Source organism: Oryctolagus cuniculus, chromosome 9 (assembly GCF_964237555.1).
Source record: "Oryctolagus cuniculus chromosome 9, mOryCun1.1, whole genome shotgun sequence".
NCBI classification, from domain to species: Eukaryota; Metazoa; Chordata; class Mammalia; order Lagomorpha; family Leporidae; genus Oryctolagus; species Oryctolagus cuniculus.
Window position 1 is genome coordinate 106,657,022 of NC_091440.1, and position 27,251 is coordinate 106,684,272.

The 27,251-nt window shown below is 40.3% G+C and overlaps 2 protein-coding genes across 7 annotated transcripts; both read right to left on the reverse strand.

Annotated features, from left to right (window-relative positions):
- Nucleotides 1–295: 295 nt before the first annotated feature.
- LOC127491975 (C-type lectin domain family 2 member A-like) lies at nucleotides 296–17,967 on the reverse strand. The gene is made up of 5 exons (XM_070048343.1): nucleotides 17,960–17,967; nucleotides 7,766–7,915; nucleotides 3,679–3,686; nucleotides 3,159–3,325; nucleotides 296–1,465 (listed from the first exon to the last, which is right to left on the reverse strand). The coding sequence occupies exons 1-5, from the start codon at nucleotides 17,965–17,967 to the stop codon at nucleotides 1,358–1,360; spliced, it is 441 nt and encodes a 146-aa protein (XP_069904444.1). The 3' UTR covers nucleotides 296–1,357.
- Nucleotides 15,327–27,251, reverse strand: LOC103348993 (C-type lectin domain family 2 member F). Of its 6 annotated transcripts, none has more exons than XM_070048445.1 (6): nucleotides 26,898–27,250; nucleotides 26,555–26,623; nucleotides 26,312–26,398; nucleotides 22,661–22,848; nucleotides 21,460–21,542; nucleotides 15,327–18,645 (listed from the first exon to the last, which is right to left on the reverse strand). In XM_070048445.1, exons 1-6 carry the CDS (start codon nucleotides 26,962–26,964, stop codon nucleotides 18,531–18,533), a joined length of 609 nt encoding a protein of 202 aa, XP_069904546.1. In that variant the 5' UTR covers nucleotides 26,965–27,250; the 3' UTR covers nucleotides 15,327–18,530. The 6 variants fall into 6 exon arrangements, with proteins under 6 accessions (XP_069904546.1, XP_069904545.1, XP_008257877.2 ...); XM_070048444.1 differs by having other exon boundaries at nucleotides 18,278–18,645; nucleotides 21,460–21,566; nucleotides 26,898–27,247; XM_070048447.1 differs by lacking the exon at nucleotides 15,327–18,645 and adding an exon at nucleotides 18,652–20,231 and having other exon boundaries at nucleotides 26,898–27,251.

Sequence of the window (27,251 nt, forward strand, 5' to 3'; positions counted from 1 at the left end):
TAACTCTAACTTTCAAGGAAATAAATAAATATTTTTTAAAAAATAAAAATATGGAATGAAGTTTTGATAATTTTAAACACATTGAGAAAAAAACAAAGAAACAATTTATAATATCATTTTTATTAATTTGCTCCCTTGATAACCAAATTTTTCTTATTTTTTAAAATATTTTTTATTTACTTATTTGACAGGTAGAGTTATAGACAGTGAGAGAGAGAGAGAGAGAGAGAGAGAGAGAGAGAGAGAGAGAAATGTCTTCCTTCTGTTGGTTTACTCCCCAAATGGCCGATACAGCCAGAGCTGCGCTGATCCAAAGCCAGGAGCCAGGTGCCTCCTCCTGGTCTTCTATGCAGGTGCAAGGGCCCAAGCCCTTGGGCCATCCTCCATTGCCTTCCCAAGCCACAGCAGAGAGCTGGACTGGAAGAGGAGCAACTGGGACTAGAACCGGTGCCCATATGGGATGCTGGTGCCAGAGGCGGAGGATTAACCAAGTGCGCCACGGCGCCTGCCCCTCTTTTTTTTTTTTGAACTAGGAGATGTTTACATTTACCTCTTAGGTGTTTTTTTTTTTTTTTTTTTTTTTGAGAGGTAGAGTTACAGACAGTGACAGGGAGAGACAGAGAGAAAGGTCTTCCATCCACTGGTTCACTCCCCAAATGGCTGCAACAGTTGGCGCTGAGCCAATATGAAGTCAGGAGCCAGGACCTTCTTCTGGGTCTCCCAGGTGGATGTGGGGGCCCAAGAGCTTGGGCCATCTTCCACTGCCTTCCTAGGCATAGCAGAGAGCTGGATCGGAAGAGGAGCAGCCGGCACTAGAACCGGCCCCCATGTGGGATGACAGCGTTGCAGACGGAGGATTAACTTACTGTGCCCTAAGTATAATTTGTCGTGTGTTAGATATTTCACTTTTGATTAATTGGTTCCCTTTTTAAAATTATCACTTGCTGAAATAATCATCAGGAGGAATACATAGATCCAAAAGGAGAGTGGAAAAGACTTTGTTTTCAGGAAAATACTATAGGGGAGGAGACAACATTCTCCCAAGTAATAGTTACATATACAAAACATTAAAAATAAAGAATATTAGATATGGTGGATGAAGTTAAATGATCAAAATGGAACTTATTAGCAAGAGCACAAAATAAAAATAAAAATGGAAAATAATTTCCCTGTGTCTCATATAACAAGGTTCAAGGAAGCTGGGTTGTGCTAAGGTGTACCTAAACATGAAAGGACACATATCAAAGATTGGAGATGTTGAGAAAGTAGGAAGATGTCTTTATAATATTACACTTGAAAGTGATGCAACATTTTTATGTTAACACCAAAGTAAAAGCTTTTCTACGACATGGGACATTTACCCGTCATTCAATGTGGTACAGTTTGTCCATTTCCAAGGCTCTCCCAGTCTCCTGCTCAGACCAACCCAGTGCATAGCAGTTCCTGTGCACATCTTCAAGAATTCCTTTCACAAAGCCAAGTATCGTCCATGACTTCATATTCTAGGGTGCACTGCTGAGCATGTTTCTCTCCCTACCCAGCCCATCTTTGATGATTTGCATTATTTTTTTTAAAGATTTATTTATTTATTTGAAAGAGTTGCACAGAGAGAGGCAGAGAGAGAGAGAGAGAGAGAGAGAGAGATCTTACATCTGATGGTTCACTCCCCAGTTGGCTGCAACTGCTGGAGCTGTGCTGATCTGAGGCCAGGAGCCAGGAGCTTCTTCCAGGTCTCCCACATGGGTGCAGGGCCCCAAGAACTTTGGCCATCTTGTACTGCTTTCCCAGGCCATAGCAGAGAGCTGGATGGAAAGTGGAGCAGCTGGGTCTTGAACCGGTGTCCATATGGGATGCCAGTGCTTCAGGCCAGGGCGTTAACCTGCCGTGCTACAGCGCCGGCCCCATGATTTGCATTCTAATGTACATGCCCTACTGCTTCCGGAGCAACAAACAGCACAGCTATTGATCTTTGGGTTAGTTTTCTCAGAAAGATTTCCATTTTACTCTTTTATTTCTTAAATAATAATAAGTAGTGGGACTTTCATCTAGTAATTGAAACTGCGAGCTATGCTGTCTATTTTTGAAGGTAATTTCCTTCTCTTAAATGAGAAATTGATGAGGAAAACATACTTGACCTTCTTCCCTTTAAGTTCAGATTCCTAATCCATCACTATGGTCTAGTCACAGAGTGATTAACAGAGACTAGGATCCGATGGGCTGTAAGCCCCACGTGGGTGATATCAGAATGTGTGGTTTCAGCAGGAGCTGAATAGTCTGTTCTTCAAGGGTGTCAGAAAGAGCCAATGCTAATGTTTCATTTGCTCACAGACCCTCTTCCCAAAAACTCACAGGGGAAGGACCATGGGAATGGGGGATGGGGAAGGGCTTAAAGGAGGGAATCAGTACTGTTAAGATGGAAAAAAATCAGTGACAAACTACCTGAGTAGTTACCACAATAAGAAAGTCATCGGTGTTGCATTTTTCTCAGATAATTAGAGACCAAACTAACTGGGTAAACACGGCTTATGGCAATAAAAGATATTGATTGATGGGTTTAGGATCTCCTCCATCTGCTCCTTCATCTTGGACCCCAAATATGCTAGTCAGCCTTTCTTTACAAACAGAACCTTCTCTTTGCTCATTTTCTGTCTGTAGAGTCCAAGTTTCTCTTTGTCTTCTCGTGCTTCTACTCACTGGCTCACTTCTTCAAAGTGCGTGTACTTCCTTCACACCCTCAACTCTGAAGTTCAAGAGCTACATCTTTTTTTTTTTTTTTTAAGTCAAGTTTTCCAGACTACTCTTGATAGAATGCAGATGTTCAGGGATTTAAAAAATAACCTAAGAACGTTCAGCTATATAAACAGTATGCGTTGTGGTGAATGACAGGTCATCGCTCGTCAACATATCAGGGTTTAAATCCCAGTTCAACAATTACAGCCATGTCGCTCTGGGCTTCAGTGTCCTCAACTTTAAAATAGGGATAGCTTTCTGTCTACTTCATGGCATTTGTTGAAGATTATGAGAATTCTTGTAAGTGCAATGATTAGAACACACTGTCTGACATATTTGTCATCTACTATTTACCATTATTGTTTTTATTCTCCCTTTATAAGAACTCAATCTGTGAAATGATTAAAAAAACTTTCCCATTATCTTACCATATCCTTTTGTGTATCAATATGAGCATATTCTGATCCCCATGAACTGCAAAATCTATTACTGGCTATCCAATCTCTGGTATCATTAGAACAACAGAAACACTTTTCTTCTACTCCAATCAAGTCACTTGAACATGCCATAGTTTCAGGATACTGAAGGAAAAAACCTAGAGATTATTAGACAAAAAATACGTTGAAAAGCATTTATACTCATGCTGGTGAGACAATTTTACTTCTTACTCCCACAGTTCCTGGCCTGTAAAGTCAGCTTCACTCTGGGAATGATGGAAGATGTCAACTCCTGCATCTCTAAGGAAGAACTCACAGTGATCAAGCTGTCTATACTTTACCCTATGGTTTTTGGCTCTTATTTTGAGAAGCAGTAGCCTCTCATGATCTGTAATTGATATTGTTAGAAACATCACACAGAATTTAGCTATGAATTCTGAAATCAAGCTACACTGCTAGATGTCTGATATAAGTTAGGCTTCAGGAGCTCGGGTAAGAACTGGAGAATTACCTTTCCTTCTAAGGAATGGAAAGTTTACAGTCAAGAGAGGACACCCGAGTTAGGCAGGTGAAACTCACCACAAAGGAGAACAAAAGGCTAAAACATAAGAGCTAGTAAAACTGTTGTTCCAATTTTACCAATATCCAGCCCTGAGAAGCTGGCATAGCAACCAATTCATCTTAATGTAGATTGGTTTGCAGGGATTTAGTTAGGTGCTAAGTAATAAGAACAAGATAAAGTCTTTGTCCTCCAATATTTGAATAAGTTAATGTAACCAGTGAAGAGCCAAGAAAATATGCAAATGTGGAACAAACTCCAAAGCCTGCCCTCCCTACTCTGCCATAATGTATTCACTTGTTTATTTTTGTGAAGCTCAGAGATGAACACAGGCTACTATAGGTGGTTAATCAGATATATTGTGTTGCGACTCTCTTTTTGTTAACCAGTGAATGAATGTAAAGACTTACATTCACCTTAGGTAAAAGGGTCCCGCATTTTGCTTTCTCTTTCCTTTATTTTCTTTTCACTCACTCAAGAAGATTTACTCGTCCTGCATTTGCTGCTGGACCACGGACGGAGCTCAGGATCACTGATGGCCTGAGTGATTACTGACCCAGATCAGAAGGAGAGGACCAGAAAGTTAGCCATTGGTATCACTTGCAGAAAGTCCTGAGCAAGCACATATGTTGAAAGGGACATATGTTGAGAGAGAGAGACAGAGAGAAAGGTCTTCCTTCTGTTGGTTCACCCTTCAAGTGGCCACTATGGCCAGCGTGTTGTGGCCGGCACGCTGCACCAATCCAAAGCCAGGAGCCAGGTGCTTCCTCCTGGTCTCCCATGTGGGTGCAGGGCCCAAGCACTTGGGCCATCCTCCACTGCACTCCCGGGCCACAGCAGAGAGCTGGCCTGGAAGAGGAACAACCAGGACAGAATCTGGCGCCCCAACCAGGACTAGAACCCGGTGTGCCAGCGCCGCAGGCGGAGGATTAGCCTAGTGAGCCGCGGTGCCGGCCTCTATGGAATCTTTGCTTATAAAAGCCACAAAGATTTCCCCCTCTGTTATTTTTTCACCCTAAACATGTGAGGTTTTAGCTTTCACATTTAGGTTTTTGATTCATTTTGAGAAAAGTTTTACATGTGTATGAGATAAATATTAACATGAAATTTAAAATCTCTGAGTATCTGTTCCAGGACCATTTGTTGAAAAGATTGGTTTTTTATTTTTTGCTTTGTCACTTTTGTGAAAAAATCTGAGAACATATGTCTTGACCTATTTCTTGATTCTATTTGTTTTCCTTGATGAATTTTCTCTAAGTCAATGCCACATGATCTTGATTGCTGTGGCTTTAAATATTTTAAATCCTGAAATCAGGTCGTATACATTTTCTAATTTTATTGTCAATACATTTTAATTATTCTAGGTACTTTTCATTTTTTTATAAATTTTAGAGCCTGTTTTTCAATTTAACAGAGCGACTGTTAGAATGTTTATTCGGCGTGCTCTGGAGTCTAGATCAATTTGGGAAAATTAACAGCTTGACAGCATCTTGTCTTCATCACAACCAATGCTTTTCTTTCATTTATTTAAGCCTTCAATTTGTACTTATCAATATTTCCTAGTTTTTAGTAGGTAAGTTTTGTTTATATGTTAACTATATCTTTAAGTAGTTTATATCAATGCAAATAGTATTATACATTTAATTTCACTTTCCAATTGTTGTTAGGAAACAGAAATGCAATTGATTTTGTGTATTGAGCTTGCACCTCGAGACTTACCAAATTATTCCCTTGTGAGTTCTATTTTTTAGATTCTTTTCTACTTAATAAAGACCATTTTACTTCTTTTCTAATTAGTATTTTGTTTCTTTTGTCTTGCCTTATAAAACTGCTAACACACTCCATGAATTTTGAAGAGAAGGAAGAGATTGTTTGTTCTTGCAATATCTCCGACCCCAGGGGAGACCACTGTCTTACACCATGAAATATGCCTGGTGTGCTGTTTTGCAGATGCTGTTTATAAGCTTGAGAAAGTTCCCTTCTGTTCTTAGTCTGCCTATCTGGCTAGATGTTTATCTATATTACTAATATTATCCAAGTAACAGATATTGTTTTCATTTAAAGTTTTTTTTTTTGAAAGAGCAACAAAGCAATGTGTTTGTGTGTCTATTGGGCCAGGGTCAGGTGGGGTGGTACGCCTCTTCCATTTAGGTTCACTCCCCAAATGCTTGCAATAGCTGGGGCTGGGCCAGTCTGAAGCCAAGAGCTGGGAATTCCATCTAAGTCTTCCATAGGCATGGCAAGGGACCAAGTACCTGAGCCTTCTGTCAACTCCCAAAGTGTGCCTTAGCAGGGAACTGGATCAGAACAGGGTGTGGTGCAGGTCAGACTCTCCTAGGAACTCTGATAATGGGTTGCTGGTGTCCCAAGCTGTGGTTCAAGGCACTGTATCACAACACCTGTTCCAGATCTTTTTTAGATTAATTTTCTAAGTTTCTCTATTTCATTGCTTTGTTTTACTTCATTCTCCCTTCTTTTTTATGCTAGGTTTAGTTTTTCTCTTATTTTTCTACTTTCTTAGTGTGGAAGCTTAGACCAGTTTGAGGCTTTTGTTAATCAACATTTTAATTATATGCATTTCTTCCTAGTCATTATTTTAGCTTCACCTCACAACATGAGTTTTGCTTTATTTTTAGTTTAAAATATATTGTATTTTTCTTTGTGATTTCTTCTTTTTTATGCATTAATTTGAAGTGTGTTTTTTATTCTTAGAAGGATTTTATAGATTTCAAGTGAGCTATTTTTAATTCTGTTGTAGACATAGGAGTACCTTAAAAACTTTAATTCTTTGAATTTTTAAAAAGATTTTATTTATTTATTTGAGAGGTATAGACAGTCAGAGGAAGAGACACAGAGAGAGGTCTTCCATCCGATGGTTCATACCCCAATTGGCCACAACAGCCATAGCTGCGCCGATCCAAAGCCAGGAGCCAGGAGCTTCTTCTGGGTCTCCCACATGGGTTCAGGGACCCAAGGACTTGGGCCAACTTCTACTGCTTTCCCAGGCCATAGCAGAGAGCTGGATCAGAAGAGGAGCAGCCGGGACTACAACCGGCACTCATATGGGATGCTGGTGCCGCAGGTAGAGGATTAATCTACTGCACCACAGCTCCGGCCCAATTCTTTGAAATTTGTTCAGTCTTCTTTTGTGATCTGTCTTGAATTTTTTTGTGTCAATTCGAAAAATAAGGTAAACTCTGTTATTGTGGGTAGAGTGTCTAATAGGCACTAATTATAGTTGGTAAGTAGTGTTATCTGATCTTGTTCTATAACTATTTAATTTTATTAATTACTGAGAGGAGGGGTTGAAACGACCAGTCTTAAGGGTATCTACTTCCCCTTTCAACTAAGTTTTTTTCTCACCTATTTTAAATATTTTATTAGATGCATATCCAGGTATGAATTATGTTCTCTTAATGAATCGACACATGTATCATTATGAACTGTGCTTCTTTATTATTAAAATGCCTTCTATTGAAATCTTCTTTGTCTTCTACTAATATAGTCACTCCAGTTTTCTTTTGATATTTTCATGAGTACTCACATGTATAATTTAGATACACATATATATGTATGAATGTTTACATTTTTAAATTTTTAAAAAAGGATTTCATTTCTTTGAAAGACTTACAGAGATAGAATGGAGGAGAGAGAGAGAGAGAGAGAGAGAGAGAGAGATCATCCATCTGCTTATTGACTCCCCAGATTGCTGCAGTGGCCAGGGCTGGGTTAGGCTGAAGCCAGGAGCATCATCTGGGTTTCCCACATGGGTGGAAATGGCCCAAAGATTTAGGCCATCTTCACTGTTTTTCCCAGGCCATTGGCAGTGAGATGGATTGGAAGTGGAGCAGCTGGGACAGGAAATGGTGCCATATGGGATGCAGATGTGTCAGATGGTGGTTTTACCTGCTACACCACAATGCCAGCCCCCACAACAAAAGTACTTTTAATCATAAAACATTAAGTACTAAGGGAATTACTGCTGTGGTATTTTTTAGTCTTATGATAGACTTAATCATAATATTGGTTCATGTGATACCTTGTAAATATGTCTGTTTTTGCTTTTATTGCCTGGGCTTCCGGAGTCTTATCCAAGAAGTCCTTGCCTATGCCAACATTTTGAAGCATTTCCCCTACATTTTCCTCTAGTACTTTGATGGTTTCAGGTCTTAGGTTTAGATCCTTGATTCTGTGTAAATTAAGTTTTTAATAGGGCATAAGGTAGGGGTGTTGTTTCACACTTCTGCATCTAGAGATCCAATTTTTTTCAACACCATTTGTTGAAGAGACTTTCCTTTCTCCAGGAAATGATTTCAGCTTGTCTGTCAAAGTGTAGTTGATTGTAGATGCATGGAGCATGAAGACATAGAAAATCTAAACAGACCAACAACCAAGTTGAGATTAAATCAGTAATAAAGACCTACCCACCAAAGAAAAGTCCAAGACCAGAAGACTTCACTGATGAATTTTACCAAATTTTTAAAGAACTAATTCCCATTCTTAAACTATTCAAAACAATTGAAAGGGAGGAAAACTTCCCAAGCTCCTTCTGTGAGGCCAGTATCACCTTAACTCTAAAACCAGAAAAAGATACAACAAAGAAAGAAAACTATAGACCAATATCCCTGACAAACATAGATACAAAAATCCTCAATAAAATACTAGCTAATTGAATCCAACAGCGCATCAAAAAGATCATCCACCCAGACCAAGTGGGATTTATCCCTATAGGCCAGGTTAAAATAGTAATACTGAGGAGTAGGAGTGGGGTTAGCTATAGTTTTAATAGGTTATTGTTGCAGTTGATTTCTTAACAATGTTGCAGTGGATTAGTTTCTGAGAGGAGGAGTGTGGTGGGGGCAAGAGGCGCGGAGTCACCACACAGACCCTGGGAGTCGGGTGAAAGCAGGCCTGAGGCGAGCAGCCTGAAGACTCATTTATTTCAGTTGGTACAGCAGTTTATATAGCCAAGGCCAGCCAATCCGGTCAAGGGGCTGTCTATGCCCCAACCAATCACAGCCTGTTGCCAGGTAGTTTCCAAAGCCATCCAATCACAGCCTGTTGCCAGGCAGGCTCCATTTGCCATGTGGGTTTCAAATCCATCCAATCACAGCCTGTTGCCAGGCAGGCTCTGTTGCCAGGTGGGTTTCAAAGCCATTCCTGAGTAACTGACGCTCACTTGCCAGTGGTCACCTTGGCATGGCCTTCTCATTCCACCACAGGTTATGTATCACTGAGAAGATGAAGTTTGAATAAACTTGGTGGAGAAGGTGAGAGCCATGTAGAAACATGGGGGATACATCATCCTGGCAGAATTGTGGGAAGATCTGAAGGCAAGTGTATGCCTGGTACTTTCCAGAAACAGCAAGGAAGCCAGTTGTGTCTAGAAGAGTCACAGGAGATGAGGTCAAATAAGTAGACAGGCTAATTTTGTTTTTGTCATTTGGAGGTCCTGGCTAACACTCTAAGTGAAATGGGAAGACAGAGAATTATCTTGTGCATAGCAGTAGCACTCATATTTAAAATGTTGACTCTGGGTACTATCATCAGAGTCAGTTGGAAGGGAATGAAATACACCTACCTAACCTGAAAAAGTATCCCTCTTAAAACATTCAAACTTCGGAAGCAAGTGTTGTGGCATAGCGGGTGAGGCTGCTACTTGTGATGCAGACATCCCATATGGGCTCTGGTTTGTATCCCTGCTGCTCTACTTCCTATCCAGCTCCCTGCTAATGTGCCTGAGGAAGCAGCAGAAGATGGCCCAAGTATTTGGGCTCCTGCCATCCACCTGGGAGACTCAGAGGAAGCCCTGGCATCCTGGCTTTTGCCTAGACAAGCCCTGGTTATCACAGCCTTCTGGGGAGTGAACCAGCATGTGAGAGGTTTTTCTTATTCCATCTCTCCCCTTCTCTTTGTAACTCTGCTTTTCAAATAAGTGAATCTTTTTTCCTGCTTGTTCACTCCCCAGATGGCTGCAATGGCCAGGATTGGGCAAAATGGAAGCCAGGATGCAGGAACTTCATCTGGTCTCCCAGGTGGGTACAGGGGACTAAGGACTTGGGCCATCCTCTGCTTCTTTCCCAGGCACATTAGCAGGGAGCTGGATCAGAAGTGGAGCAGCCAGGAAACAAAGCAGCATCGATATGGGGTGCTGGCATCACAGATGGCAGCTTTACCCACTGTGCCACAGTGCTAGCCCCATATCAAATCTTTATCATTGGTCACTGTGGCTCCTTTTTAACTTTATTTCCACCTCAGTACAGTTTGATGGCAGTTAGCATTAGGAAATGCATGGCAGTGCCCTTCCAAGGTGTTAGTCAATGCTCCTGAGAGGCACGGTCCTGACAATGCACAAGTCCCATTTCACATCCTTCATTTGCCGACAGTGGTCACTGTTGTGGTTTGAACAGGATTTGGTTCTCCAACTCATTTGGTTAATGGTTAAGGGGTTTGTCTTTTTTTTTTTTTTAATATTTTATTTATTTGACAGGTAGAGTCACAGACAGTGAGAGAGAGACAGAGAGAAAGGTCTTTCTTCTGTTGGTATACTCCCCAAATGTCCACACGGCCAGGGCTGTGCCAATCCGAAGCCAGGAGCCAGGTGCTTCTTCCTGGTCTCCCATGCGGGTGCAGGGGCCCAAGGACTTGGGCCATCCTCCACTGCTTTCCCGGGCCACGGCAGAGAGATGAATGGGAAGAGGAGCAGCCAGGGCTAGAACCGGCGCCAACATTGGATGCCGGCGCCACAGGTGGAGGATTAATCTACTGTGCCACGGCACTGGCCCCAAGGGGTTTGTCTTAATAGTTGACTGATCAAGATGGAAGCTTGATACATTAAGGTCTGGAAGGTGGGCCCAGTGGGAGCTCTTTGGGTCACTGGGAGCTTGCCTTCAGAAGGTAGCTGTCACAAGGAGGGGATACATAAGCTGAGGCTGGCTCAGTCTGTCTCTGCTTTCTGGTTGACATGTTATCCTCCCGAAGCAAGGGTTCTGACATCATCTACCCTCATTATATGCCAGACTAATGGGGCTGCCCAATGTTGGACTGTGAGTTACCAAATAAACATTTTTCCTTCATAAATAGCTTCTTTCAGGAACTTTAAAAGTAGCAAAAAGCTAGCAGTCATCTTCCATAGCATAGCAGATTAGCATAGAGATGTGAAAAATTTAAAGACTTTTCTGGTTCTTACACAGCATGTAAATTATATTTTTAAAAAGCCTGTATTTAAGCTGCTAGCATATTTTATACATAATTAAATACCAGTTCCTTTAGAGTGGGTGTTTGGCAGTAGTTAAGATGCTACTTGGGTTACCTGTATCCCATATTGGAGTGCCTGGACTGGTGCTGTGGCGCAGCAGGTTAACGCCCTGGCCTGAAGCGCCAGCATCCCATATGGGCGCCAGTTTGAGACCTGGCTGCTCCAATTCTGATCCAGCCTCTGCTATGGTCTGGGAAAGCAGTAGAAGATGGCCCAAGTCCATGGGCCCCTGCACCCACATGGGAGACCTGGAAGAAGCTCCTGGCTCCTGATCGACACATCTCTGGCTGTTATGGCCAATTGGGGAGTGAGCCATCAGATGGAAGACCTCTCTCTCTCTTTCTGCCTCTCCTCTCTCTGTGTAACTCTGACTTTCAAATAAATAAATAAATAAATAAATAAAAACAAATGAACAAACAAAAAACCCACAACAGTCTTTATGTACACAGTCAATGCCATGCTGAGAAAGAATTTCTAGATCAATCCCATTCATAATGGTTACCAAAAAATCAAATACCTTGGAATAAATTTATCCAAGGATGTCAAAGATATTTATGATGAAAGTTACAAAACATTAAAGAAAGAAATAGAAGACAACACAAAAATAAAAAAAACCTTCCATGTTCATGGATTGGAAGAATCACTATCATCAAAATATTCATTCTGCTGAAAATAATTTACAGACTCAATGCAATACCAATCAAAATACCAAAGATATTTTTCTTAGATCTAGAAAAAATGCTAAAAATGTTGAAATTAATTTGGAAACACAGGAGACCTTGAATGACTAAAGTAATCTTATATAACAAAAATAAAGCCAGAGGTATCACAATACCAGATTTCAAGACACTCCACAAGGCAGTTATAATCAGCACAGCCTGGAACTGGTACAAAAACAGATGGATAGATCAATGGAAGAGAAAGAAATACCAGAAATCAATCCAAACACCTACAACTGACTTATATTTGACCAAGGAGCTAAAACCATTCCCTGGAGCCAGGACAGTTTTCTCAACAAATGGTGCTGGGAAAACTGGATTTCCACATGCAAAAGAATGAAGCAGGACCCCTACCTTACACCTTACACAATAATCCAATCAAAATGGAATAAAGACCTAGGATCTGATACCATCAAATAACTAGAGAGCATTGGGGAAACCCTGTAAGATGTTGGCATAGACAAAGAGAATTCTTGGAAAAGACCCCAGAGGCACAGGCAGTCAAAGCTAAAATCAACAAATAGGATTATATCAAATTGAGAAGCTTCCATATAGCAAACCAAACAGGGAAGTAAAGAGGCAACCAAAATATTGGGAGAAATTATTTGGAATCTCCATGCAACTGATAAAGGATTAATAACCAGAATATATAAAGTGATCAAAAAAACTAAACAATAAGAAAACAATGAATCTAGTCAAGAAATGGGCCAAGGACTTAAACAGACATTTATCAAAAGAGGAAATTCATATGGCCAATAGACACATGAAAAGATGCTCAGGATCACTAATGTCAGGGAAAGGCAAATCAAAACCACAATGAGGTTATCCCAGTTAGAATGGCTTTCATACAGAAATCAACAAACAACAAATGCTGACAAGGATGTTGGGAAAATAGTACCCTAATCCACTGTTGGTGGGAATGCAAACTGGTAAAGCCTCTATGGAAGACAGTTTGGAGATACCTCAGAAATCTGAATATAGTCCTACCATACGACTCAGCCATCCCACTCCTGGGAATTTAATCAGCAAATGATCAGCCCTTGCCCTGACTGTTGATGAACAACTTAATACTTTATTCCTCCTAGTATTTTTTTTGTTTGTTCTACTTAATACTATTGGTTGAATTCAGTAATTAATACACAGTTATTCTTAAGTGTTGAAACTTAACTGAAAAAATGATCCCTGTTAAATATAAGAGTGGGAATAAGAGAGGGAAGAGATGTATAATTTGGGACATGCTCAAGCTGACTTGCCTCAAACGGTAGAGTTAGAAACATACCAGGGGATTCCAATTCAATCCCATCAAGGTGGCATGTACCAATGCCATCTCACTAGTCCATGTGATCAATTTCTGTTCACAATTGATCATATTGATCATAATGATAGGACTAAGAGTCAAAAGGATCACATAAACAAGACTAGTGTCTGAAAATACTAACCTATAGAATAAAAAAGGGAGAAAATGATCCAACATGGGAAGCAGGATACACAGCAGACTCATAGAATGGCAGATGTCCTAAACAGCACTCTGGCCTCAGAATCAGTCTTAAGGCATTCGGATCCAGCTGAAAAGCCCATGAGAGTATTTCAGGCATGGAAAGCCAAGACAATCTGTCAAAAAAAAAAAAATGACCTAAATGAAAGATCTCCACGAGTGAGATCCCGGTGGAAAGAACAGGTCATCAAAGAAGGAGGAACCTTTCTCTGAAGGGAGGAGAGAACTTCCACTTTGACTATGACCTTGTCTAAATAAGATAAGAGTCAGTGAACTCAAAAGGCTTCCATAGCCTTGGCAACTCATGACAAGAGCCTATGGTGATTACTAATGCCATAAACAAGAAACAAGAGTGTCAATTTGTTAAGTCAACAACAGGAGTCACTGTGCACTTATTCCTCATGTAGGATCTCTGTCCTTAATGTGCTGTACAATGTGATTCAATGCTATAACTAGTACTCAGACAGTATTTTTCACCTTGTGTTTCTATGTGGGTGCAAACTGTTGAAATCTTTACTTAATACATACTAAACTGATCTTCCATATATAAAGAGAATTGAAAATGAATCTTGATGTGGATGGAAGGGGAGAGGGAGTGGGAAAGGGGAGGGTTGCAGGTGGGAGGGAAGTTATGGGGGGGAAGCCTTTGTAATCCATAAGCTGTACTTTGGAAATTTATATTCATTAAATAAAAGTTAAAAAAAAAAGTTATCTGCACCTCCATGTTTATTGCAGCTCAATTCACAATAGCTAAGACATGGAATCAACCTAAATGCCCATCAATGGAAGACTGGATAAAGAAGTAACGGGATACATACTCTGTGGAATACTACACAGTGGTTTAAAAAAATGAAATCTGACCATTTGCTACAAAATGGATGAATCTGGAAAATATTCCACTTAGTGAAATAAGCAAGTCCCAGAGGGACAAATACCATATGTTCTCCCTGATCTGTGACAACTAACAGAACACCTAAAAGGAAACCCATAGATGTGAAATTGCCACTAGGAAAAGCAATGACTTGAACACTGTTGTCTTGACTGTTGAACAGTTTATTTTTTATTATTTTTTTCTACTTAATGTTATTGGTTGAACTCTTAACATAGAATTAATCATAGGTTTATAAATTCAATTGAAAATAGATTCCAGTAAAAAATAAGAGTGTGAATATGAGAAAGAGGAGCTGTACAGTTCTACACACATTCCCACAGACTTAGCCCTAAGGGCAAAGCTAAAACTTACCATGGGACTCCAAATCCCATTAAGTTGGGTGGTACTAATGTCATCTTAGGTGTCAAAATGATCATATTAAGTGTGCAATTGATCATATAGATAGGATTAAGTGTCAAAGTGATCACATAATAAGATCAAGTGTCGGTAATAACAAAAGATAGAATTAAAAGGAGAGACCTCAGAGTCAACCCTTAAGGCATTCGGATCTGGCTAAAAAGCCCATAAGAGAATTTCAGGCATGGAGAGCCAAGACACTGTGATAAGCTATGTTCTACATGAAGGATCTCTGTGAGAGAGACCCAACTGGAAAGAAGTGGCGATCAAAGAAGGATGTACTTTTCTCTAAAGGGAAGAGAGAGCTTCCACTTTGCTTGTGGCCCTGTCTAAATACTGATGGAGTTTGTGGACTGAAAATGTGTCCATAGCTTTGGCAGCTCATGTAAAGAGCCTCAGGTGATCACTGACATCATACATAAGAGTGTTAATTGTTAAATCAACAACAGGAGGCACTGTGCACTTGCTCCCCATGTAGGACCTCTGACCTTAATGAGTTATACTATGAGAATTAACTGTAAAACTTGTTCTTGAACAGTACTTTATACTGTGTGTGTGTAAAAATTATTGAAATTTTTACTTAGTATAGAGTTGGTCTGTATATAAAGTTAGTTAAAAAAGAATTTTAATGAAGAATTGAATGGGAGAGGGAGGAGGAGGATTTGGGGGTGGGAGGGTGGGTATGGGGGGGAAAGAATCACTATATTCCTAAAGTTGTACCTATGAAATCTGTATTCATTAAATAAAAGCTTTCTTTTACATATATATATATATATGTCTATAGGAATGTATGCAGAACTTTACAGTTTTACAGTTACAAACTTCATCCTCTCTCTCTTATTTACACTCATTTTTTACTGAGATCTAATTTCAATTGACTTTATACAAAAACATATGATTAACTGTTAAATAGAGTTCAATAAATAGTATTAAGAAGAAAAAAAAATGTTCCTTGACAGTCAAGACAAGGACTGTTTAAGTCATTGCTTCTCAAAGTATCAATTTAACTTAAACAGATTTCCTTTTAGGTGCTCTATTGATTTTACATCCTGCTAGTTTACCAAACTCTTCTATGAGTTCCAATAGTCTCTTGGTGGAGTCTTTTGGATCCCCTGTAGATAGAATCATGTCATCTGCAAATAGGGATAGGTTGACTTCCTCTTTCCCAAATTGTATACCTTTGCTTTCTTTTTCTTGCCTAATGGCTCTGGCTAAAACTTCTAGGACTATGTTTAGTAGCAATGGTGAGAGTGGGCATCCTTGTTGTCGCTCCCCCTCTTCGTGGAGGAACGACACAGGACCCTGTGCTGTTCTTTTGTCTGCTCGGCCCTTCCCGGGTTTGCTGCTGGTTCTTCCCGGGTTGGCTGCCGATCCTTCCACCTCTGTGGAAGGGTGGCTCCCCCTGCCACTTTCCCCACTTCCGCGGGGGAGCGGCACACCGCCGGCCGGCTCTCTTGGGGGCTGCTCAGATGTTATCCGGATGTTCCCCTTAGATGTTCCTGGTGCATGTTGTCTCTCTTCTCCTTTATAGTCCTCTTCCACCAATCCCAACTCTGCTACCCTCACGCTGAGTACGCTGCTCTCCTCCAATCAGGAGCAGGATCAGCTCCTGCAGGTTATTGGTCGAACTGGAGGCAGCTGTGTAAAAGTTGTTTACTCCTCTCCCAGCGCCATATTGTGGGAGAGCAGATGCATAGAATAAGTCTTAATTCCAGTAACTTAGTCTAGTTGGAGTTGCTCCCCACACTTGTCTGGTTCCAGATCTTAGTGGGAATGCTTCCAACTTTTCCCCATTCAATTTGATGCTGGCTGTGGGTTTGTCATAAATTGCCTTGATTGTGTTGAGGGATGTTCCTTCTATACTCAGTTTGCTTAGAGTTTTCATCATGGAAGGGTGTTGTATTTTGTCAAGTGCTTTCTCTGCATCTATTGAGATAATCATATGGTTTTTGTTCTGAAGTTTGTTAATATGATGTATCACATTGATTGATTTGGAAATGTTGAACCATTCCTGCATACCAGGGATAAATCCCACTTGGTCCAGGTGATGATCTTCCTGATGTGTTGTTGGATTCTATTGGCCAGAATTTTGTTGAGGATTTTTGCATCTATGTTCATCAGTGAAATTTATCTGTACTTATCTTTCTCTGTTGTGCCTTTTTCGGGTTCAGGAATTAAGGTGATGCTGGCTTCATAGAAAGAATTTTGGAGGAGTCCCTCTCTTTCAATTGTTTTGAATAGCTTGAGAAGAATTTGAGTTAGTTCTTCTTTAAATGTCATAGAATTCAGCAGTGAAGCCATCCGGTCCTGGGCTTTTCTTTGTTGGAGGGGCTTTACTACGGATTCAATTTCCACCTTGATAATGGGTCTGTTTAGGTTTTCTATGTCTTCATGGGTCAATTTAGGTAGGTTGAATGTGTTCAGGAATCTATCCATTTCTTCTAGGTTTCCCAGTTTTTTGGCATACAGCTCTTTGTAGTAATTTCTGGTGATTCTTTTTATTTCTGTGGTTTCTATTATTACATTTCTTTTTTCATCTTTAATTTTATTGATTTTTGTCTTCTCTCTCCTTTTTTTGGTTAGTTGGGCAGGGCCAATGGTGTGTCAATTTTATTTTTTCAAAATAACCCAGTTCTTCATTTTGCTGATCTTTTGTATTTTTTTTCTTCTTCCAATTTGGTTGATTTCTTCTCTATTTTTTTTCCTCCTACTAGTTTTGGTTTTGGTTTGCTGTTGTTTATCTAGGTCCTTGAGATGCATTGATAAGTCATTTGGTGCCTTTCCAACTTCTTGATATAGGCACCTATTGCTATAAACTTTCCTAACACTGCTTTTGCTGTATCCCACAAGTTTTGATATGTTGTATTGTCATCTTCGTTTCCAGAAATTTTTGATTTCTCTAATGATTTCATTCAGGAGTATGTTGTTCAGTCTCCATGTGTTTGTATATGTTCTAGGGATTCCTGAGTTGCTGATTTCCAGCTTCATTCTACTATGGTCTCAGAAGATGCATGCTATGATTTTTGATTTTTTTGAATTTGCTGAGACTTGCTTTATGGCCTATCATATTGCCAGTTGTATAGAAAGTTCTATACACTGCTGAGAAGAATGTGTATTCTGCAACTTTAGGGTGAAAAGTTCTGTAGATATCTGTTACGTCCATTTGGTCTCCACGTACTCTATCCCCCATGGGGCTCCACACCAGATTTGCTCCAGGCTTTTCCTGCAGCTTTTTCGCCAGTGGCTTGGGCAGCTGCAGTCTGGTCTAACCTCTCTCCCCAGTGCTGGTGCAGTGGCTTTCAGCTGCTGGGGTCCTGAATCGTGAACATCTTGTGCTTCTCGTAGGTCCACTGTGTCCCTCCAGGTTGCGTACAGTTTCCTCTGCTGTTTTCTCCCTAACTCTTACCTGACTGCACTCTTTCTAATTTTTTAAAAACTATCTTCTAGACTAGATCAGCAAGCTCCCTCCTTACTCCGCCATCATCCATAACAGTTTTTGTGTGAGCTGTGCAGTAGTGACAGTTTCTATGTAGTGGACATTATAATTTCTATAGGTTGGAATTTTCAGGGCTAAGTATATATGACACCTACGTTTTGAGAAATTTTCCACTACTTGGGGAATATTTTCCCAGAGTTTGAATGGTAGCTCATCTCCTGAAATTGTATAACTATTAGATATCAGTATTTTAAATCATTGATAATATATTAACAACTTTCTTTTATAATCTATAAAAGTTAATTGATATCATCTTCATATATCCTTCATCTCTTATGATTTCTAGGCATTCATTTATGATTACATATGTTAGCCTTTTGTCATGCAGTACAAATGAAATATATTTTCTCTTTTACTGTGTTTCATCTTTTTCTGTACAGAATGTATGGACTGAAAATACAACCATGTTGTTAAAAAAGATAAAATTTATACAATCTTCATCAATCAACTTAAAACATGTTTGATTGGGTGAAAAATAAATTGACATGAATTTATGGTGCGTAGAAGGAAGAGTTTGCATTTATTTCACACATGGGAGAGCTCTTTATTTAAAGACAGTGGCTTTTTCTGCTGCAAATATATCTTCTTAAATCATTACAATCAGAAGCACTTATCCCAGTCTTATCTATATAGATACAATCGCCATTACCTTGAACACTGAACCTGGAACAAAACAAAGAGATTAGTTCCTTGCTTATTAGGCTTTATGAAAAATAACTGAGCATAGCCTCAAATACAGAATGTAGGCTTTGGTAGCCATATTTCCAAACATGGAATGTGTAAGTAGTAGAGGAAGTTTGAGGGTATGTCAGGAAGTTTTGGAAAAGGGGAATTAAAAGATAGGTTTTCTGGGTACCCCCCTCTTGCCCCCATAAATTGCAATCCATGTGTAGTTTTTACATAATATGCATTCTTATCAACTTTTTGTAGTCCCCACACACACTGCTTCTGTCCTCTTCACCAGTCCCCAAACTTTACTTTAGGACTTTGGGGTAAGAAGAGGACTCCAAAGAACTCCACTGCTTTAACAACAGAGTCTTGACCCTTAGGTTGCTCAGAATGTAGAATACATGTAGAATGTAGAATACATCAGTTTGTGAGGGGTTGGATTCTTCCCTTTATACTTTAGAATAAAAATAAATCAATTTATTTAGCTACTTAGAGATAATATAGAGGATGAATGTAACCTATATTTCATTGAATACCTTCTACACATTTCAAAATGGGTCCATCAATGCAGAAGTAGATGTTCACTTGGCCACTCTTTGCAAACATCACCATTGTGAGACTGGTATCATATGGTATACGATATGCATATGTATACATCATAAGTAATCACAAATAAAATGCCTCTAGGTATTTTATTTACTAAACTGATATTTAAAGTCATGTATAAACATATGATGAATTTCTGGTTCTGTCTTAATGTGCTTTCAGCACTGCACTTTTTGGGAAGCTTTGTAACACTGGTGTCTACTTTCCTAACTTCTAAGGTGCCTTATAATTTTCATGCTGCCCTTTCCCAGAGTATATGTGTTCAATTATTCATTCCTCATATCTATGAATAATCATTCTGAACATACTCTTTCCATACAATGACATACAATGCACATATAACCATATACACTCCCTTGCATACTTTATATCATACATAGATTACTTATAATACCCGATGCAACATAAATGCTACATAAATAGTTGCCATACTATATTGCTTAGGAAATACTAACAAAAAAAAATCTGTACATCTTCAGTACAGATGCAATTTTTCAAAGATATTTTCAATCTTCCGTCATTGGGATCCACAGATGCAGAGCCTGAGGATACAGGGTGCCGACTGGATTTGCATGCCTGAGCTCTGAGTGACAACTGGGAACTCGCCAACTGTCACGGGCTGGACTATGTCACCTCAGCTTCCTTATGATGAATGTCTCACCCCAAGAATCTCACTTGGAGTTGAGGCTTTTGAAACAGGATGACCGCGACCAAATGAGATCTTTCAGGTGGGCTTTAATCCAACGTGACTGAAGTGCTTAGAAGAAATAATTTAGACACAGACTTGAGCATGCACAGAAGGAAGACCACGCGAAGACAGAACAAGACATCCATCTTCAAGTGAGGAAGAGAGGCCTTAGAAGAAACCAGCCCTGGCAACACCTCGATCCTGGACTTTGGTCTCAGCAACTGTTTATTGAAGCTGCCCAGTCTGCACTGTGTACTACAGCAGCCCTGGAAAGCGAATTCACCACCTGTAGTCAAATAATAGCTTTGATTTCTCTATCACTTCTTTTCATGGGATTACATATAACATATACTTTGTGGTTTTTTTTTTTGTTTTTTGTTTTTTTTTGACAGGCAGAGTGGACAGAGAGAGAGACAGAGAGAAAGGTCCTCCCTTTGCCGCTGGTTCACCCTCCAATGGCCGCCGCGGCCAGCGCGCTGTGGCCGGCGCACCGCGCTGATCCGATGGCAGGAGCCAGGTGCCTCTCCTGGTCTCCCATGGGGTGCAGGGCCCAAGCACTTGGGCCATCCTCCACTGTACTCCCTGGCCACAGCAGAGAGCTGGCCTGGAAGAGGGGCAACCGGGACAGAATCCGGCGCCCCGACCGGGACTAGAACCCGGTGTGCCGGCGCCGCAAGGCGGAGGATTAGCCCAGTGAGCCGGGGCGCTGGCCATATACTTTGTTTTGCTGCCAATATTTTCTTTCAAGAAAAATAAGCATTGGGTTTTGTAATTGGGAAGGTTCATTTTGGTCATTCTTTTTGTACATTTCTCGAAGTTGAAAACATAATTATCAGCTGTCTTATTCTTACTACTATGTATTTTTATACCCAATTGGATGTGACACAATGATCATGAGGGCAATTTTTCTATATTTAGAAGTTCCTGCTGCCAATGCTGCCATGTCATATACATTACGTAACATCTCAGAAAGCCACAGAAAAATGCCAGCTAGCACTCAGTACTCTTCGTAATACCTTCTGTGCCTTGAAGTGGAGGATAACTGAATGTTTCAAGAACAGAAATAGAGTCTATGGGCACAATTCGTTATTCAAACTAAGGGATTCAGAAATGTTCCAGAATTCTAAATAAAGAAAAAGTGAGGCAAGCATTTTCTTTTCCCACTTCTCTTGGGTGTGGAAAATACAGGCTTTGGATATCTCCTAAGACTCTCCCACCAACAAGCAGCTTAAAGAACAATAAATAAACAAAAGGCAAAGTCTGAGTGGAAAGAGGGGCAGGATCAGAGTGCCGCCACTTCCATTTAGGCTGAAAGGAACGTGGTGACTCGGCGTGGTGCAGTCCGACTCCGCACATGGAGGTGCGTGTTGGCATTGGATGCCGAACTCTCATGAAAGAGCATCCATTTGTCTGAGGTTCTCCTTGGCCCCTATCTGTGGAGGACCTTGAATGATGCAGAAGACAACTACGGAGATTGACACACTGAATAGTAAGTAAGTGTTAAGAAGGCTTACCAATTATTGATTGGACTTCTGTCTTCCCACTCCCAGCTGCGGTTTCCATTGTGTTTGCTCAGGTCAATCCAATATGAAAAGGGCTTCAGGAAGAGAATCATAGACTCCTTTCACAAAACACAAAGTACCGCATTGGATTTCTCCTATGTTCCCCATTTTTGCTACCTATGATGCTACTGTCCTCGCCTGAGTCTCCTATTTTCTTGACACCGTCACTGAAACTGTCCAATGATTCTGTGCTTTTCTAATTGCCACTAAGTAGTCAATTTCATCAGAGCAATGAAAATGACTCTTTTAAAACTTAGGACAAGGGACAGGCACTGTGGCACAGTTGGTTAAGCCACTGCCTGCAGCGCTGGCATCTCAAATAGGTACTGGCTCCACTTTGGATCCAGCTTTCTGCTAATGTGCCTGGGAAAGCAGCGGAGGATGGCCCAAGTGTCTGGGCCCTTACAGGGAGACCAGAAAAAAGCCCCTGGCTCCTGGCTTTGGCCTGGTCCAGCCCTGGCTGTTGTGGCCGTTTGGGGAGTGAACCAGTGGATGGAAAATCTCTCTCTCTCTCTTCTGTCTCTCCTTCTCTATCACTCTGCCTTTCAAATAAATAAATCTTAAAAAAAAAAGAGAGAACTTATGATAGAACATATCACACTTTTTCTCATAATTCTAAAATATATCAGTATTTTACTCAGAGCAAAAAATGAAAGTCTTACAACAGTCTGCAGGATTCTAGGATTCACACGCCCACTTACTTCCTTATTTTAGGCTTTGATTGGCTGTCTCTGTGCTATTCCTGGAATAGTCCAGGCATGCGCCTAAACTTGAGACCAAGGTTGCACCCTTTTCTTTTCCTGGCCCTAGATATTCCTTGGACTAACTTCCTTATCTGCTTCAAGTCTTTATTCAAATGCCATGCTCTCAATGAGCTATGACCTCATCTGCAATTTGCCTGCCTGGAGTGTCACAGCACCCCTTATTTTGTACACTTGTTGCATAAAACTTACTTCTAACACACGATTATATCACTTACATGTTTATTATGATTATTTTATTTTTTTATTGCCTGTCTCTTCGTCTGGGTTGCAAGCTCCACAAAGGCAAAGCTCTTTGTTTTGTTGACTAACGCACCCCACCCTAGGAATTCATCTGCAATGCAAAGCCACTCAAAGTTAAAGGAATCAAAATTGTAAAGAAGAAATCTAACCATTTCTTCCTGGGAGCTGATCCTGGCCAGAGATGCAGAGTAGACTTTGCAGTTTTCTTGGCTATTCATCCAAGTTGTCTCATGGTCAGATTGAAGGAAGCAATTGTTATTGACTTGGTTCCAGCCTTGTAGACAATGACTGACATTCCCTGTACACATGTTTTCTTTAATCATCTTTGTAATTCCAACTACAGTGACCACAGTGGTAAAGAAAGCAATTAAGAATGTGTAAGAGAAATGAAAAGCTTGACTTTCAGGGTGAAAGAGTTCATATATTTCAGATTGATAAAATGTATTTTACTTCCATATTCAGTTTGAATGAGTTAACCTTAAATATCAACTCAAGTGAGGTTTGAATTGAATATCAAGAGCAACTAAATATCAAGAACAGAACATGGAAGGAAAGAACACTGGAGAATGAAGACTTCTGTATCATTTAAAACAACAATAACAACCAAATAAACTTCCAGAAACTAAATATCCTCATTGTATTCCCCTCCATTTTGTCCCCCATACAACTGGAATTTCTTTATTCATCATGTTCCTTTCCTAAAGTTTACTATGCCACCTGAGACAAATTTCATGGTAAATAAACAAATTCCTCTGTATTCATAACCTCAAAGAACTGATTCCTTATTGAGTGAGCTGAGACTAAACTGCCCTTCAAAGGCAGTATTTCTCTAGAAGTTGAAGCTATTTCTTTGTCCTTAAACAAAAAACATTATAAGGAAAAAAATGCTAAAATTTTACTAGCTTTTACCATCCACTTTTGCTTCCTGACTTACTGCACTAGACAGGTAAAGTATTTGTTAAGTATAAGCAGGAGAGAAACAGGATTTAAAGCATCTCTTACTCACTGCTAAGAGAAATGACTCATTTATTAATTATAATTTATTTTATTAGTCAGATTTTTAAATGTGAGGATAAACTAGCAATGTGGTTGTATATGTATATGAGACATAGAAGGCAATGAAAAAAATCAGGTCACCAAAATTATTTGAGAGTTTCATGTTCAACATTATTTTAAAATGTCAAGTTAAAAATCAACAGTTAACATAAAAATCAAGTACTTGGCTCAATACTGGAGTCCCCAGAAAGAGTTTCTCATCCATTCACTCTTTCATTTACATATTCAACAACTACCAGGTGAATGCTTACCATAAGCTAGATAGTTTTTGTAGTTCTAGGAATATAATAGTGTATATAACATACAAAAACTCTTGCTCTTATAGAATTTACATATTTGAAATTATATGATGTCAGAAAATGGATCAAAGAGATCAGGATTATTAATAGAAAGGACTTAATTTTACTACAGCAATCAAGATAGGGTTAAATGAGAAGATGATATTTAATGAAGACTAGAAGGAGGTGGGCCAGGGAGGCACAGACGTACAGTGGAAGATCTTCCTAAGCAATGGTTAAGAGACAGTGCGAAAGACTGAGGTGAACTTGCCAGGCTTGTTCACAAAACAATTGCAGATATCCATATCGCTGGAGAAGACTGAGTGACAGGGCAAGACGCAGGAGATTGGGCCAGGGAGGTCAAGGGGTGACTGGATCCAACAGGACATTGCAGGCCACTGGCAAGGTTTTGGCTCTATTCCAAGTAAATGAAAAATCATCACAGAATTCTGAACAGATCCAATTATTTTTGAAAAAATTTGTTAAAAATAAATTCTAGAATACTGTCTAGTATGGTACCCACTAGGCACAAGTGACTCTTGGGCACTCTAAATGTGGGTAAATCCAGATGTTCTTAAAGTGGAAAGTAGCACATCGAATATGAACACGGTACAAAAAAATGAGTGGAAGGATCTAATTACCGCTTTTCACATCGTTATCTGGTGAAATGGCAGTGTAGTTGACTCTGCTGGGTTAAATAAAAATAATTAAAATTATTTTTCCTCATTTCTTTGGATTTTTGTTGTGTGACTTGTAAAAATGTCAAGCAGGCATGCACACAAATCACGTTTCGACTCACATCATATTTTCGCTGGGCAATGTTGCTCAGTGAGGTCAAGGGTGGAAGAGACATTCAAAGAGAGAGGATGAGAGTGTTGACAGTAGAGATTTTGAAGAACACTCAGGTTCTTGCTGTATTTTGAAAGCCCAGGCAGAATTTGCTGATTATAGCAGCTCCACGGAAAGGAAAAACAAAAAGTGACTATCTGGTATTTTTTAGTTTAAAACTGGAAGGAAGGATGAATATTAGTCTTTCCTGAGATGACACAGGAGGCTATGGAAAGGAGACGGATTAAGATTTCAGCTTGGATAACATTACAGGCAATCAGGTAGGCAGTTGTATGTAAAATGCTTAAATTCTGGGCAAGGAGCTGGATTGGAGATGCATATCTAGGGGGGGCTCAGTACTGATGTGATATTTAAAGTTCTAAGTCTTTGAGATAACCAACGGTATCAAGACTACATGAAGAGGGGCCTTGCTCAAGGATGGGGCCCTGGGACACAGCAAAGCTAAGAGGTCAGGGAGACAAGAACAGGTAAGGGAAATACAGAAGGAGAAGTTAGGTAGGACTCACACCACAAGAACACAGTGTTGTATGAGCCAAGAGAAGAAACTATTTTCAGAAAGAGGAAGTGTCAGAGGCTGGGGACAAGTCTAACAAGATGAAGACCGAGAATAGACCACTGAGTTTTGCACTATGGAAGTTCCTGGTGAACCTGAAAGGCCAGTTTGGTAGGAAAAGCTGCAACATTAACAGAAAATGGGAAGATAGAGATAAGAAACAACTAGTACAGGTAGTTTTTTTTTTTAAGGAGGTTGTTGTACCAAGGAGGAAAAAAATATTGGTAGCAAAAGGAGGAGTGGGGTTGAATGAGTTTTTCATTTGTTTCCAAGGTTCGGGGTATAGATATAGTCATGTTGTATTGCTGACAGAGGTATTTCAACGAGGCAGAGAGAAAATAGAATGACTAAATTAACACTACCAATAAAGTGAGAGGATACAGGCTCTGTGTACATCCTAAACACTCTATTGATAGTGTGAGAAATTAGAGTCTGTGGGTAGCGATGGAGATAAGTGAGTAGGAGTGGTGATGAGAGTATGTGACGTTTCCTATTAATAATGACAATTAGAACAAATAGGAAGCCAGGTGTAAAATACTCACTTAGGGGTGTAAGGAAATTAGTGAATTTGGGAAATGTTGACACGACCGCCAGCCCCCTGCATCTTTTTCACTCTCTCACAATTATACCTGGTGTGCTTCTCTGACATGCGTGGTCCTTTCTGGGGCTCTTGGATAAATATCTACTTGACCTGAAATAATACTTCCCCTTCAGGAAGCATAACTTGACTACTAGATTGAACACAGGCCTACAATTTAGCAATTATTTTATTATGTTACATCCCTGCTTGTTTCTTCAGTTAAGGATAATTTTTCAGGTAAGAACTTCTGTTTTTCATTTTTGTATCAAGAGCACCTTGCACAATGCCTGAAGCTCAAAAGCCTGAGCAGACTGATCCTTCCAGGAGGGAAAAGCTGGTGCTTAAGTTTGCAATAGATGCTCTGGTTGGGTAACACTTTCTGACTTCCACTGTTTCGATTCAGGAAAAGTTAGACTAGCTGTTTCTATCAAATCGGATCATCAATAATACAAGTCATAATTTGTAGCAGAAATTGTTCACTTACATTTCTTAGGAAATCTTAAAATCCCCCAAAGAAGAAAGGCAAATCCTCCACATACCAAACTTGAGATGATTATCACTCTCTTTGTTACTAGAAACAAGCAAAACAATTTATTGTTTCTATGCTAAAGACAGAAAAAGCAAAACCCCCAAGTAATGTTTCTTTTCTCTGTCCTCTCCGTGTTCTGTTGCTCACTGGGTAATTATCAACATATTAGGAAAATGAGGAAGGGTACTCAGATCTTACTTTCCAGCAAGTGCAGCCTCAAAGGGGCTTTGGCTCCATTTTCCTGTGTCACTTTTTCATTCTTCTGCCCTGCTTCCAAAGAGAAAATAGTTTCCTACTGGAGTCTTTTAATGAAATGCAGCCTTTCTAAGTGTGGGAAATGTGGTGGAGACTGGTGGGTTCACTTCTTTTGGGGTGGTGGTGTCTTTTTTTAATTTTTAATGAATGAAAATGGCTTTCACTTAGGGCCCTTGTTGTGGGTAATGGCCTCAGCCCCGCCCCTCCCTCTGAAGGCTGCAGGTGCAACCTGGGCTTAGAAAAGGAAGCTCCCGTGCCCGAGGCCGGCTCTGGTCGTCCCCCTTACCTAACCTTTTGTTCCTTGGCTCCTCAATCTCTATATCCTCCTTGTTCTCATCCCCTTCTTCCTCCATCTGCGACCCTGCCGGAGGCGGCTTTTCCCGTGATCACAGAGGCCGGAATAATCCTGGGGATAAATCGAGAGTTTGCAATTTCTTTCTGGGGACTGCGGACCTCAGGAATGTGGTGCCGCAGCGAGACTGAACGGCAAACAGCGCTGCAGACTGGACTTCCGGCCAGAGAGACCCGGGGCATCGTCTGCTCTGTCCTCCGAGCTCTGTAGGAAGCGGGGGCAGTAACGGCAGCGGGCAGCCACCAACGGTACCCCTGCCCCCGAAGCAACGGCTCAGCCGCCTGGGGT

Coding starts and splice junctions, on each gene's coding strand:
- LOC127491975 (XM_070048343.1), bottom strand. Junction 1,466..3,158: donor TTGATACACAAAAGGATATG/GTAAGATAATGG, acceptor GCTTTGTGAAAG/GAATTCTTGAAGATGTGCAC.
- LOC103348993 (XM_070048444.1), bottom strand. CDS start 26,964: ATGGAGGAAGAAGGGGATGAGAACAAGGAGGATATAGAGATTGAGGAG. Junction 26,399..26,554: donor GAGGCTGCACTTGCTGGAAA/GTAAGATCTGAG, acceptor GCTTGTTTCTAG/TAACAAAGAGAGTGATAATC. Junction 18,646..21,459: donor AGAAGTCCAATCAATAATTG/GTAAGCCTTCTT, acceptor GTTTTGTTCCAG/GTTCAGTGTTCAAGGTAATG.